The sequence below is a fragment of the Colias eurytheme genome, chromosome 17, assembly GCF_061535395.1.
Source record: "Colias eurytheme isolate Ceu_HAF_F1 chromosome 17, ilColEury1 Martin Lab GWU primary, whole genome shotgun sequence".
Taxonomy (NCBI): Eukaryota; Metazoa; Arthropoda; class Insecta; order Lepidoptera; family Pieridae; genus Colias; species Colias eurytheme.
The window spans coordinates 5,777,000-5,790,192 of NC_142996.1; the positions used below are offsets into that span (position 1 = coordinate 5,777,000).

Genomic DNA, 13,193 nt, shown 5'->3' on the forward strand with positions numbered 1-13,193 from the left:
GGTTGTATAACGGCTTTTGATTTACTTCTGTGTAAAATGAACAGTTTTAAAGATACATTCGTAAAGCATAGACAGCTTTTCTTCTTTTTAATTTTGCAGACTTTTAAACAGGACTTTATAAGGTTTATGATGAGTATAATATGAAGAAATTAATATACGAACTAACTGGTGCCCGCGACTTCGTTCGCGTTTGGACTGTGCATTGATAGATCATTGTGTCAGTCAGGCAACTTTGAGTTATATAATATGTTTATTAAGATTTACTATTTATTTCATTCAAAAAGTGTAATTTTCTTGGAAAATGACTATGCTTTGAGATATTTTGTCCTATGGAATTGACGTAGGTACATGGTTCCCAAAGAAATAAACATTTCTCTGAACCCGATTTGAAATGATTTACGTCAATCCTAATGCCGGGTCCAGACTGGTGAAACGTAACATGCAATGTAACATTCTGCCTTTCATTGCATGTTCGCTGCTGGTGTGGACGCATAGCGCGCTCATAACGCGCATTCACTACGAACCTCCCTTAGTCGTGTTCCTTGCCCCTTTGTGTTCGTCGAAAAACCGACAAATTTCGGATCGCTCCGCGCGCGGCTTGTAATGCTCGTAGCATGCGCGTGTAATGCACAATTCGCGCGCGCAAGACGTCCAAACTATGAGAAATTGTTACAAAGTGTGTTACCTTTCATGATACATTGCAGCAATGTGGACGGTGAATTCTTTCATTGCATGTTACATTGCATGTTACGTTTCACCAGTCTGGACCCGGCATAACAGTCTGCAATAAATACAAGCACTAAATATCTCAGGGGTACAATTTCGGATCGACGCAAACATTTGTAAGGCCTGGGGCAATATTTACCAATGCGTAATCGAGTTACATTCGGTATGTGGCGAAAAAATACAAATCGTAGGCAGAAAAAAAATGTTGGACGGTGATATATGTTGTGGAGTATATTACCTAAGTGGTAATATTGGAAAATAGATTTGCTTGATAATAATACATTTGAACATACGAAGTTATCAGCCTAATAATATTATATGCTGAAGAGTTTGTTTGTTTGAATACGCTTATCTCAGGAACTACTCCGATTTGAAAAATTATTTCGGTGTTAGATAGCCCATTTATTGAGGAAAGTTATATGCTCTATAGCCTTCGAAGCTTAACTAGTAATGTTCAATCGAAATAAAAATAAAAAGTTAAAAGTGGTTGAGATTCAATGGCATCTTTAAATGTATAGTTGTAGATACATACTATATTTCTATCCAGAGGACTGATAATATTTCAACCAACAGACAGGCTTTCGATTAAGGAAACCGCACTTCGATTGATTCGTCAGTTTGCATGTCAGTTTGCATATGTCAGTTTCCACGCAATGGAAGGTTACGTAAAGTAGAACCTCTAAGGTTAACATGTGTCAGATACACACGTTAACTTTATTATACAATACCTTTCACCCGCGGCTTTGCCTGAGTAGTGAACGGAAAACCCGCATAGTTCCCGTTTCCGCAGGATTTACGGGATAAGAGCTATTTGCTTTCTCAGGTCTTAAGCTGTTTTTGTACCGTATTTCTTGTTTATACGCGAAAAAGGTACAGACAGACATTTTTTTTTTATTGGTAATAGGGAAGCGCTTGACCACAATCTCGCCTGATGTTAAGCTGAGATGTGGTCTAAGATGGAACGCGCTTCCCTAGAAGGTACCTGTTCACTCTACGCTTGACATATTATAGTCTATAGATAGAGTAACTTCTCAACCATTTTACCTATTACCATTACCATTTACATAACTATAAATTCGTCAGGGAAAATACTGATAAAGCCGATTATTTCTTGCTAAACCGTAATCATATAATAAAACGTTAATAACATGGCAATTCAACTAACATTGTAAATCTGTTTCAACAAAATTGTCCCATTACAAAAACATGTGTTCATCAAACTGTAGTGTAACTCGTAAAAGTGTTTATTACGATGTCATATTTTCTGGAACATTATAGCCTTCATATTATCGCGGTAATAATATTCTTGGTGCCATAACGTATTAAGATAGGATAAGTTTTTCGCACCTTTTGTGTCGGAATTAGTTTTCTAGCCAATGGGCAATGTATTAAAATGTTATAAAAATTCCATTATATTTTATTAAATCAACCGTATTTGTTAGGTATTGTTTTTATATCATTTTCGTATAACAAACATAAAAACCGTTTCATAGAAATATAATATACCGATTAATAATTTATAGGAAATACTATTGATAAGGTATAGAGATATAGTGATGTATGAATCATATCTAACACATTACGTATATTTTATGTGAAGGATGCAAAGTTATAATTCACCTACAAAAGGATAAGTTCATATCGTAAGGGAAGGTTCATTCACCTACAATTAGGTTAAGATACATACAAGTTCTAAACATCTATATTTGGTTGTAATAAGAGGCACATTGAGCGACGCAAATAAAGTGGATCGTCATCAATCCCCATTTCTTTTAGTGCGAATTTTTTGTAAAATGCTATTAATCAATAATAATTTTTAATTTAATAAGGAAATTAGCTCCTTAAAAACTCTACAAGAACAACACAGATGTAGCAGGTGTAAACTGCTAGAAACAAACATTAAACTAGGTAAAGGTCATGCCTGTAGTCTACATGAGAAAGCTTTCTTGTTCACGACAGCTAATAACTTTAGGAAAGACTGGAAGTATTTTATAATTTCCATTAAATTTATTTAAAGACGTGGATACAATGTAAACAAATTTTCATTCCGTCGTAGAAAAATAATTGTTTTTTTAGAGTGAGTACAAAATTTTCTTTAAAAATCGTTGGAAAAAGTGAGTTACGGCCGTCTTATATTTAAACGTGAATATTTTTCGAAAGGGCAATATTATAACCAAATGTAGAACAAAAAATTGTATAAAATATAATAGTGTTGAATTTTGTGAACCAAAATAATAAGATTTCACATTAGATACCTAACTACCTTCTTTAATTACTTATTGGTATCACCCGTTGGTATCATCCAAGGTACCATCTGTTCACAACTTCAAAATAAGTAAGTACTTAAATTATAAATATTTTTTATAAATATTTTATATTATAGAAATACGGTTTAATTCTTAAAAGTCACTGTCAAAAATCCGTGTGACACCACTTTATCTCAATTACTGCAAGTGTTGAATGCTTCGCTACGTTGCATAATGCATTTTCAAGCACATATTTTGCTACGAGTACGAAAACGCTCTTATGAAAAATGAACTCTTTGGCTTCGTGTTTAAATTCAAAATTGTGCTCCCACGTAGCGATCATTTACTACCTTCTTATCACTAACCTTTATACTAAATCCTAAAGGTTTTCTTGGGTAACTTTTATAAAGTAATGCGGAACTTGTGGATCTCTGCTTAACATCATCCTCGGCTTTATTTTGCTTCTTCGTAATTTATAAGGCAAAACTCCTTATTTCTTAGCAAATATCTTATTTGCATTTGATGTGGAACAATGGTTTTCTGCATTTTGTTACTTCTTTTGTCTTTATAATGAAGGAGGAAGTTATTGTATAATTTACTCTAAAATAATATGTATAATTCTTGGACGAAATGTTATTTCATCTACATTTATACGTTATAACCTATAAAATTATTTATTGAAGTAGTACCTAGTGCGTACAAGTACAATAGTTCATTTTCTATACTCTTTGACTTCTATGAATATAATATATAGAATGAATATTAGAAAATTGTGTTGCTCGCATACACAGTAATTACGTAGCCGCCGGTGTTGGAAATATTCAATTTCAAAACAAATTGAAGGGAACTGAAATATACATGTAACTGTTATTGGTTGTTTATTGAAAGCTCAGCAAATTCGAAATATACACGCTTGAATACCGTTTACGACTTATGGTTTGATTATTATCCGTGTTGCAATTGAGAAAAATGGTTTATACCATTATAATTTACGAATACCAAAAATTAAAATGTTTGTCAAGCAATAAATGCCTATAGCTAAACGATGTTTTCAGATTCTCTTTCAAAATTTATTAGCACACATAACATATTGTTAATCGGAAATGATACAGTACTATTTTTAAAAGTATTAATTTTACAGTTTACAGTGCTATTTTCTATAAGTTATTTAGGTATTTGAAGTTAATATTATACATTTGACTTACCTCAAAATATTGCACACAGAAGCAGTGCTAGTCGCTTTGGGTGGTGCAAGCGCAGCGGTCATCCTTCTCCTCGTGATGGCGGGCGTGTTCTGCGCTCGGCGCCGCAAGAATAGCCCCTCCCCCGTCCCCTCGCCGCCAATTCTTGTCTACCCTCCACATGATATAACTGCGCCGTGCTATTTGTAAGTATGAAATAGAAAAAACAGAACCTTACCGTTTGTACTATATTATTATGATAAATGAGCTAAAAGATTATTTCTTGTTGCACGCCTCATAAGCGAAGCGTTGAGGTGGCTACTACTGTCACTTCGCGCAAAACATCTGATTTTTCAAACTTAAAATGTCTTTATGTATCATACATTGCACTTGTAAGATAATACATACACACACATATTAAGAAAAAACACTATTTTTAACATTCATGATATTTTTTATGTCATTTTTGTTATTTAAACTAGTTAAAAAATAGTTTAAAAAAGTTCTGTCTTGGACGTCCGTGTGTCTGTATGTGCGGAGGATTTTCTTGTTAACACGATAGCGACCGAAATACTTTACTAATCGAGTCTTTTTTTTTCTCTTACGCTTGAGTATGCTCAGGAATAGAACCCTTTCATTTTTCAGGGTCTGATTCGATGTGGTTTAATTGTTATTAAATAAACAAAAATAATAATTAATAAATAATAATTAAAAATAATTATGAGGCGTGCACTTTTGGATTTTCCAAATTATTTGCGTATAGCATGACATAGGTATTGTAATTTAGAATTTTAAAACTGTGTTGAAAGGTGAGCAATAATAAAATTATAACATATTACAATTTTATTATCACAACAAAAGCTTAGCTTAATATTCGTGTACCCCGTGTGAAACAATTCCAATTTCATCATTTCATAACACCACAGCCGTAGGCATGAGCTGACTAAAACTTTCGCGTAATTGCGCTTAACCGAGCTATTATGACGTCGTCAAGCCCACATTTTCCGGCTAATGTAACGTGAATACCTTCGGGATCAATTACAATGCTTTCCGTCATGCAACAGGACTAAAGAAGTGAACTTTTCCCTGCCTACCCTGCGTTCGTCGTCGCTCGGCGAACTCCGTGACGTCAGCGTTTCGAGTTTGAACAGTGACGTGCTGTGCCCGCCTGTGCCTACGCAATATCGGTCCAACTCTTTCAGTAAGTACCCAATTACTTTAATTATATCGGGGTATGTTAGAAAACCTCTCAAAAGCAAACTAGCTCATTAGCAAATTAATGAGTTGCGTTTAGCTATAGCAATGGTATCTATTGCAACAAATCTAGAGTATCATAAATTTATTTCCTTTGTAGAGAAAATTATATTCCTATTAGTTAATTTTACATTTCAAAAACTTCTGACTATGTCTCAGATTACTTTAACTGTAAGAGAAATTATTAAAGGAATGCCAAAACCAGCATTTAAACAGGTACCTGGGATTTGCTCAGCCATGAAATGCTTTAATGCTTTGCTCATTATAACTAAACAAACAAAGGTGTTTATTTTTGTAACATAAACTATGTTAGGAAGATAATAAAGAATATTTGCGTATCAACTTAAAATATATACGTTATGTAATTTATATAATCTAAATATTCTACGTAAATATTTCGCTGACTCGTTATATTCGTTATATTTTCGTTATATGTTCAATTGTCGTTTCAATTTTCTTTTTATTTCCGTTATGTTTTTGGAATAAATAGTTTCACTCACACTCACAAGGTGAATACAAGTTCAGTGACGTCACTTAAAACAACAACTACCCACACGTTTGTATTTTGAATATACCATAAAAGAATAAATGTAAATATTTCAGAATATTGATAAACAATTGTAATCATTGATATCATTGCATAACACTCCACAACCTTTGTAACTGTAGTCTGTACCACCCTTTATATATTTATAAATGCATAAACAAAATTCTTTACAAATTGTATAAACATGTCGGGCTTTAATTAATCTGAATAGCAGAATCCTTATAATTTCTATTTAGGGAATTCCATTTGTAATCGTACCTTTCTTTATTACTTTCCTGGAAACCTTATAAGTAATTTCCTTTCATGGGATCCATAATAAAGGGTTACTTTTGAGTTTTGTTCTCTATTCATTCACTTTTTGTCCTCAAATAAAGTAATTAATTAAGAAAGTTTGTAAGATTTGTATTGAATAAAAACGAAATTTAAGTGGTTTCACATTAAATGAAAATCTTCGCATAGATGCTTAATATCAATTTCGATAAAATATTAAATTCCAGATAAACAATCAAATCGAGATTCATCAAACCATTATTAATTAGTTAAGTATTATAGGTATTTGGGTACCCGAATTGGGCATTGGGTAATAAACTACTTTCTATGCCAGGCTACGTGTATTTTCTGATTTTTTTGAACGTTTTATTATATATGTAATAGATTATATTTACAAGAGTCTATTTTTGTCCATAATAATATATTTATTTAATATGTATACTTCATTAATCTTAAAGTCATAAGCTCATACATTATTACCCATATTAGAACGCACATATAAACTCGAAATGAAAATTTTCACGAGAATTCACTTACATGCTTTTTTCAAACGCATACTTTACACATAATAGAATTCATAGCTTAATTAAATCAGAATAAATAAAGCAGTGAATTTGCATACGTGGTAAATCTCTTTCACTTTACCGTTTCGAATTTTTAACATCATTAACATTTCTAAATGGGAATGCTGAATATGAAAGCATTCGCTGAATTTCACCCGCGGCTACAGTTACACAATTATAATATATTTATAACATTATTACGACCTGAAACCTAGGTAACGTTGTTGGTTTTTCTTTGTAAATACCTACGAGGTAATAGTGCTTTGTTTAGGACTCTATCATTTTGAATTTTCTAGGTTTCGTGATGGAACAAATGAAAATTTTTAATACAAAGTAATTATAATAATATCGTGTATCAGGGAAATAAAACAATATTAAATTGTTTTGTGCATTTTTTATGGTTACTTAGTATCTAATTGTATTCCTATTATAATTATTATGCTATGTTCTTTCTCAGGGTCTAAAGATTATCTGTGCCAAATTTCATCAAAATCGGTCCAGCAGTTTATGCGTGAAAACCATAGGTACATACATACATACAAACCTTTCCTCTGTATAATATTAGTATAGATGAATCTAGAGCTATCAGCATATCATACATAATCGCACCTAAAGTTCCACAGACCGACAATATATTAAACGGTTAGAGAAGTTTTTATCTCAAACATTAAGCCTTAGCTTGTAACAAATTGTCCAACTGTTATATATATAACCAACTCAAGATTTGCGTAACGATTGCTAAGCTCGTATTTAAGTTAAACGTGAAATATAACGTCGAATTTTGGACTCGAAAAGTAGAATATATTTCTCCATTTTTAAAGGTCGTTTGACTAATATTTAATTATATAAGATAAAGTTAAATATAGATTTATAATCATCATACGATAAATTCGCTTCTGTAATAAGAAGAATCTAAACTTTTTGATTAAGGTTAATATAGACGTAGATAAAGTAAAGAAATAATATCTCGCAATTTTTTTTCTTATAATGATTTTACAGTTAAGCTGTATAAAACTAATAAAACATCTACTTGAAATTCTTAAAACGTTCTTTACATTACAAAAATATGCCAAGATATGAGAGCTTTTGCTTTTGGTTTTTTGTGTAACAATCATAGATAATATGTAAATAATTTTTCAGGTCAGTTGAGAATAACTTCTTAAACATTAATATTCTAAGATCACGATAAAAGTTTCTAGATAAGTATTAATTTTTTTATCATGATCATTTTTATCATCATAACTGTTTTGTACAAATAGGGTTGTACAAAATAACATCCAAAAATGTTCTTTTATGTAGTCCTCAATTGCAATTTATTGTATACAGGCTATGATAATAATTACGTTATTTTTTACTTACTTAAATATCCATATTCTCTAGCAGGTACCTCTACCCAACATTGAGGCTAATACAGATAAAATTTTGTTTATTTACAGCAATGTGCCCAAAATAGCCTTTGACAAGCCCATAAGCGTTAGCAAATAAGGAAAAAACAATTCCAAGATTGCATCAAACTTCAAAGTAAGGCGTGAAGGAATTCCGCGAATGCTTGTATCAATATGTAAAATCGATCGACAAACCTTTTCCTTATGGAATAAGCGACATAAGACGCTCTTTATACAATCTAATTTTCTGTGTTCAATCTATTGAGATGTTCCGTCTGGTGTATTTTCGTCGGCGACGTTCAAAAATATATTCACTGAAATAAATCGGAAGGTTAGCCGGTGTTTTATAGAGAAACTGAATTGAATAGAAGTGGAATTTATATATTTATGTACCATATTAAGAGTAATGTTTGTAATCAACTGTTTTCTTTTTAGTTTACTAGTATATTATGTAGGACGTAGGTATACCTGAAGTTAATCAAATCGTTCGACCAAAATGTGTTAACTCTTCTCCTGAACTTGTCGCTACGCATGTTAGAAATATTATATTTCACAAAAAGAAATTATATTATACTTTTGATTAAATTACGAGAAAATTAAATTTTTATCTCAATCTTTTTGACATCATAAATACATAATCTTTATCTTAAGTACTCAATTTCCCAAAAGCATAATAAATTATTTATTATTTTATATTTTAGAACACTCTACACCATTTTGCTGTTCAAGCTGTAAATTAAATAAAATATACATACAATATACCTAATATTAGCGTAGAAATGTTTAAGCAACCCCGACTTGTTTAAATCTTTCCGTTTTATTCTATGAAATATTTAAAAAAGCCATCTCTTCCGAGCTTTTATCGCGAACTTCTAATAACGAGCGTTTCGTTGAATCGAGTGCGATGTTCGGGATTTGAAACTCTAAATTCTAAATGAGACAGGAATAAAATTCCTTGAAAGATGCCTTAGGATTTCGTAGAAAATAATACGAAAGAATACCCTTCATCTATCTGAGAGCTATTTTTATTATAAAATCTTACTTACTATAATATACTAGATAATATTAATTCGAATGAAATGTCTACGAATTCGTCAGAAAAAAAAACAGATTTTGTGTCGCGTTACACGTACGACTTTTATTAGCTTAGCAAGAAGTTTTTAAATTCAAGCAATTTTCTTTTTACGACTCTTAATACTTTACGCCTCCTACATATTTTGTACTATTTCTATGTATTTTTATACGTTGTTATAACAAACAACAATAAAGTAGTATGTACGCATTTTACACTACGGCAAAAATCTATATTCAATAGGAATACGTATAAAAAAGAATGAAGAATAGAAGCTTACATACCTATGAGAAAAAAATCTTGTAGTAAGGTAACTTCTACCCTTTATGATTTCTTAGAACATTTTAAACTGATCAATTAATTTACTGAAGTCAAAAATACACCTTTCTAGCTAGAACATTTCGTGCACTCTCATTGGACTGCAAAAAAACATCAACCAACAAAAAAATCTACTGAATAAGTTCAACTGAAAGTTTACCAAGTTTTTACAATAAGCCGGGATTAACATTAATGGACCTATCCGACAAAATGAATTCCAGCTAAATGATTTTAATTTTATTTCACTTGCAAAACAAATGGACGTTACCCATTTCTATATTTTTAAACAAAATTCATTGATAAACAAGCTTAACTTGTATAACAATGGAGTTATCAGCGTCGCAGTAATACAATTACTTCGCTTTGTTGTATTGACAAAGAGAAACACCCGTCATTATAACAAGGTCAACTTCATTAGCTTATGTGTATTCTGATACTGCAATGTACCTTAAGAATGTAATGAAAACTTGATAAGAAGAAGGTTTAAGAACAGTTGGTGCTATGTAATTGCATCCTGATTTAAATTTTCATAAAATTGTTTGTAAAAGCTTCCAAATGTTTTCCATAAGAAAGATGGATTTTTTTTATTTGTACGAGAAACATATTTACGTTGATAAATCAAAGTTACATGTTTAAAACTTAAATATACTTATATAGGAAATGTTTAAATGAATTAATACCATTTAAAAGTGTGGGTCGTGAGTTCATTCAATCGACCAATGTTTACGAAATAAATTATTTAAATAAAGTTAGAAGAGATGTAAATGTTAAGTACGGTGTTGGTTGTTTAACATTTGCTAATTGCACGCCTCATAAGCGAAGCGTTGAGGTGGGTACTACTGTCGCTTCGCGCAAAACATCTGATTTTTCAAACTTAAAATGTCTTTATGTATCATACATTGCACTTGTAAGATAATACATACACACACATATTAAGAAAAAACACTATTTTTAACGTTCATGATATTTTTGATGTCATTTTTGTTATTTAAACTAGTTAAAAAACAGTTTAAAAAAGTTCTGTCTTGGACGTCCGTGTGTCTGTATGTGCGGATCCTTTTTCTTGTTAACACGATAGCGACCGAAATACTTTACTAATCGAGTCTTTTTTTTTCTCTTACGCTTGAGTATGCTCAGGAATAGAACCCTTTTATTTTTCAGGGTCTGATTCGATGTGGTTTAATTGTTATTAAATAAACAAAAATAATAATTAAAAATCGTCGTTTCAGCCGTGGGACGTCCACTGCTGGACAAAGGCCTCCCTCAGGGTTTTCCACCACGACCGGTCACCGGCGGCCTGCATCCAGCGGCTCCCTGCCACTCGGACCAGGTCGTCTGTCCATCTTGTGGGTGGTCGTCCCACGCTTCGTCGCCCAGTACGTGGTCTCCATTCGAGAACCTTTCTGCCCCAGCGGCCATCGGTTCTGCGGGCTATGTGCCCAGCCCATTGCCACTTCAGCGTGCTAATCCGGCGAGCTATGTCGGTGACACCGGTTCTCCTACGGATCTCCTCATTTCTGATTCGATCTCGTAGGGAAACTCCGAGCATAGCCCTTTCCATAGCACGTTGAGCGACGCTGAGCTTGTGCACAAGGCCCAGGGTTAGAGACCACGTTTCTGTACCGTATGTCATCACTGGCAACACACACTGCTCGAAGACTTTTGTCTTCAGGCACTGAGGGATTTTGGATGAAAAGATGTTATGTAACTTCCCGAACGCTGCCCATCCGAGTCGGATTCGACGATTGACCTCTTTCCCGAAGTTGGACCTGCCTAATTGGACCGTTTGTCCGAGGTAGACATATTCGTCAACAACTTCGAGAGTAGAGTTTCCAACAGAGACTGGAGTGGGCACAACATGGACATTCGACATGATTTTCGTCTTGTCCATGTTCATGCTAAGGCCCACTTGTTGTGAAACTCTGTAGAGGTCATCGAGCATTGCATTAAGGTCTTCCATGGATTCTGCCATGACTACGATATCATCGGCAAAACGAAGATGAGAGATGTACTCGCCGTTAATATTGATGCCAAGTCCTTTCCATTCCAACAGTTTGAAAGCATCTTCCAAAGCAGCGGTAAAAAGTTTGGGCGAGATCACGTCGCCTTGTCTAACACCGCGCTGCAATGGGATTGCCTTTGTGCACTGATCTTGTACTCGGACTGACATTGTGGCGTGTTCGTACAAGCTTCTCAATACTTCGATGTACCGATAGTCAATACGGCACCGCTGGAGAGACCTTAATACGGCCCAGGTCTCGATCGAATCGAAGGCTTTTTCATAGTCCACGAACGCTAAGCATAGTGGCAAATTATACTCCTCGGTTTTCTGTATAATTTGCCGCAGCGTGTGGATGTGGTCTATGGTGCTAAAGCCTTTACGGAAACCGGCTTGTTCGGGAGGCTGGAAGTCATCTAACCTGCGTTCGAGACGATTCGTGATAACCCTTGAAAACAGCTTATAAACATGACTCAAGAGTGATATCGGTCTGTAGTTCTTCAATAGGGTCTTATCTCCCTTTTTGAAGAACAGAACAACCACACTCCTGCTCCATGCTTCAGGCGTTGTGCCCTCGAGCAAGGCGGAACTGAATAGCCTCTGGAGCATTCTGAGGATTGGTTTTCCACCCGCTCTCAGTAGCTCAGAGGTAATTCCGTCCTCACCCGGCGCCTTGTTGTTCTTAAGCTGTTTCAGAGCTATCCTAATCTCGTACAGGCTGATGTCCGGGATATCTTCGGTGAAATGTCGGGTTAGTCGGGCTCTTGGGTCTTTCGCCGGACTATTAACAGGCTTGGCAACTGAGGTGTAAAGCTGCCGGTAGAACCTCTCGACCTCTCCTAATACCTCTGACTTGGCCGACACTACTACGCCACGGTCTGTCTTCAGCTTCGTCAGCCGGCTCTGCCCAATAGACATATCTCTTGCAAACACTTTCGAGCCTTGGTTTCGCTTAATCGCTTCCTCAATGCTTGAAGCATTAAAGGAGCGAATATCGTGTCGCAGAGATTTAGATATCCGTCTATTGAGCTGCCTAAATGACTTAGCATCTTCAGATGTGCGCAGTGGCATAGAGCGCCGGTCTGCCATAAGTTTCAGAGTGTGGTCAGAGAGTTTTTGCGGGTTTACTTTACGGGTTTTAAAGTGGGACCCAACCGCGCGGATAGTTTCTACCAGCCTGTTATTTAGATCGTCCACTGAAACGCTACTGTCGAGGCAATCGAAGCGATTTTGCAGTTCCAGTTGAAAGCTTTCGGGATTTTGGATTTGTTCATGGCAAGGACGGAGCGTAGACTTCATCAGACGAGATCTCTCACGTTTGACATCGATATTCAAGATGCCTCGTACCATTCGGTGATCGCTTCCGGTTTTCACCCTGTGGATCACGGAGACATCTTTGAATATTTGTCTTTTCGTGGTCATAATGAAGTCTATCTCATTTTTCGTCTTCCCGTCGGGGCTGAGCCAGGTCCACTTCCTGTGGGTCGGTTTCTGGAAGAAGGAATTCATCATAAAAAGACCCTCCTTCTCCAGAAAGTCTGCTAGTCTCTGGCCCCTCGGATTGCGTTGTCCAAATCCAAATTGTCCCACTCTCAACTCATCATCGCCTCTCTTGCCCAACTTTGCGTTGAA

General features: G+C 34.7%; 1 protein-coding gene across 1 annotated transcript in view; it reads left to right on the top strand.

Annotated features, from left to right (window-relative positions):
• LOC149901260 (synaptotagmin-15-like) overlaps nt 1–13,193 on the top strand; it is a 71,128-nt gene that overhangs the window by 29,434 nt on the left and 28,501 nt on the right. Inside the window, exons 4-5 of the mRNA XM_090111823.1 lie at nt 4,197–4,359; nt 5,218–5,354. Of these exons, the coding sequence (XP_089967949.1) occupies nt 4,197–4,359; nt 5,218–5,354 (300 nt within the window). The remainder of the gene's footprint in view (nt 1–4,196; nt 4,360–5,217; nt 5,355–13,193) is intronic.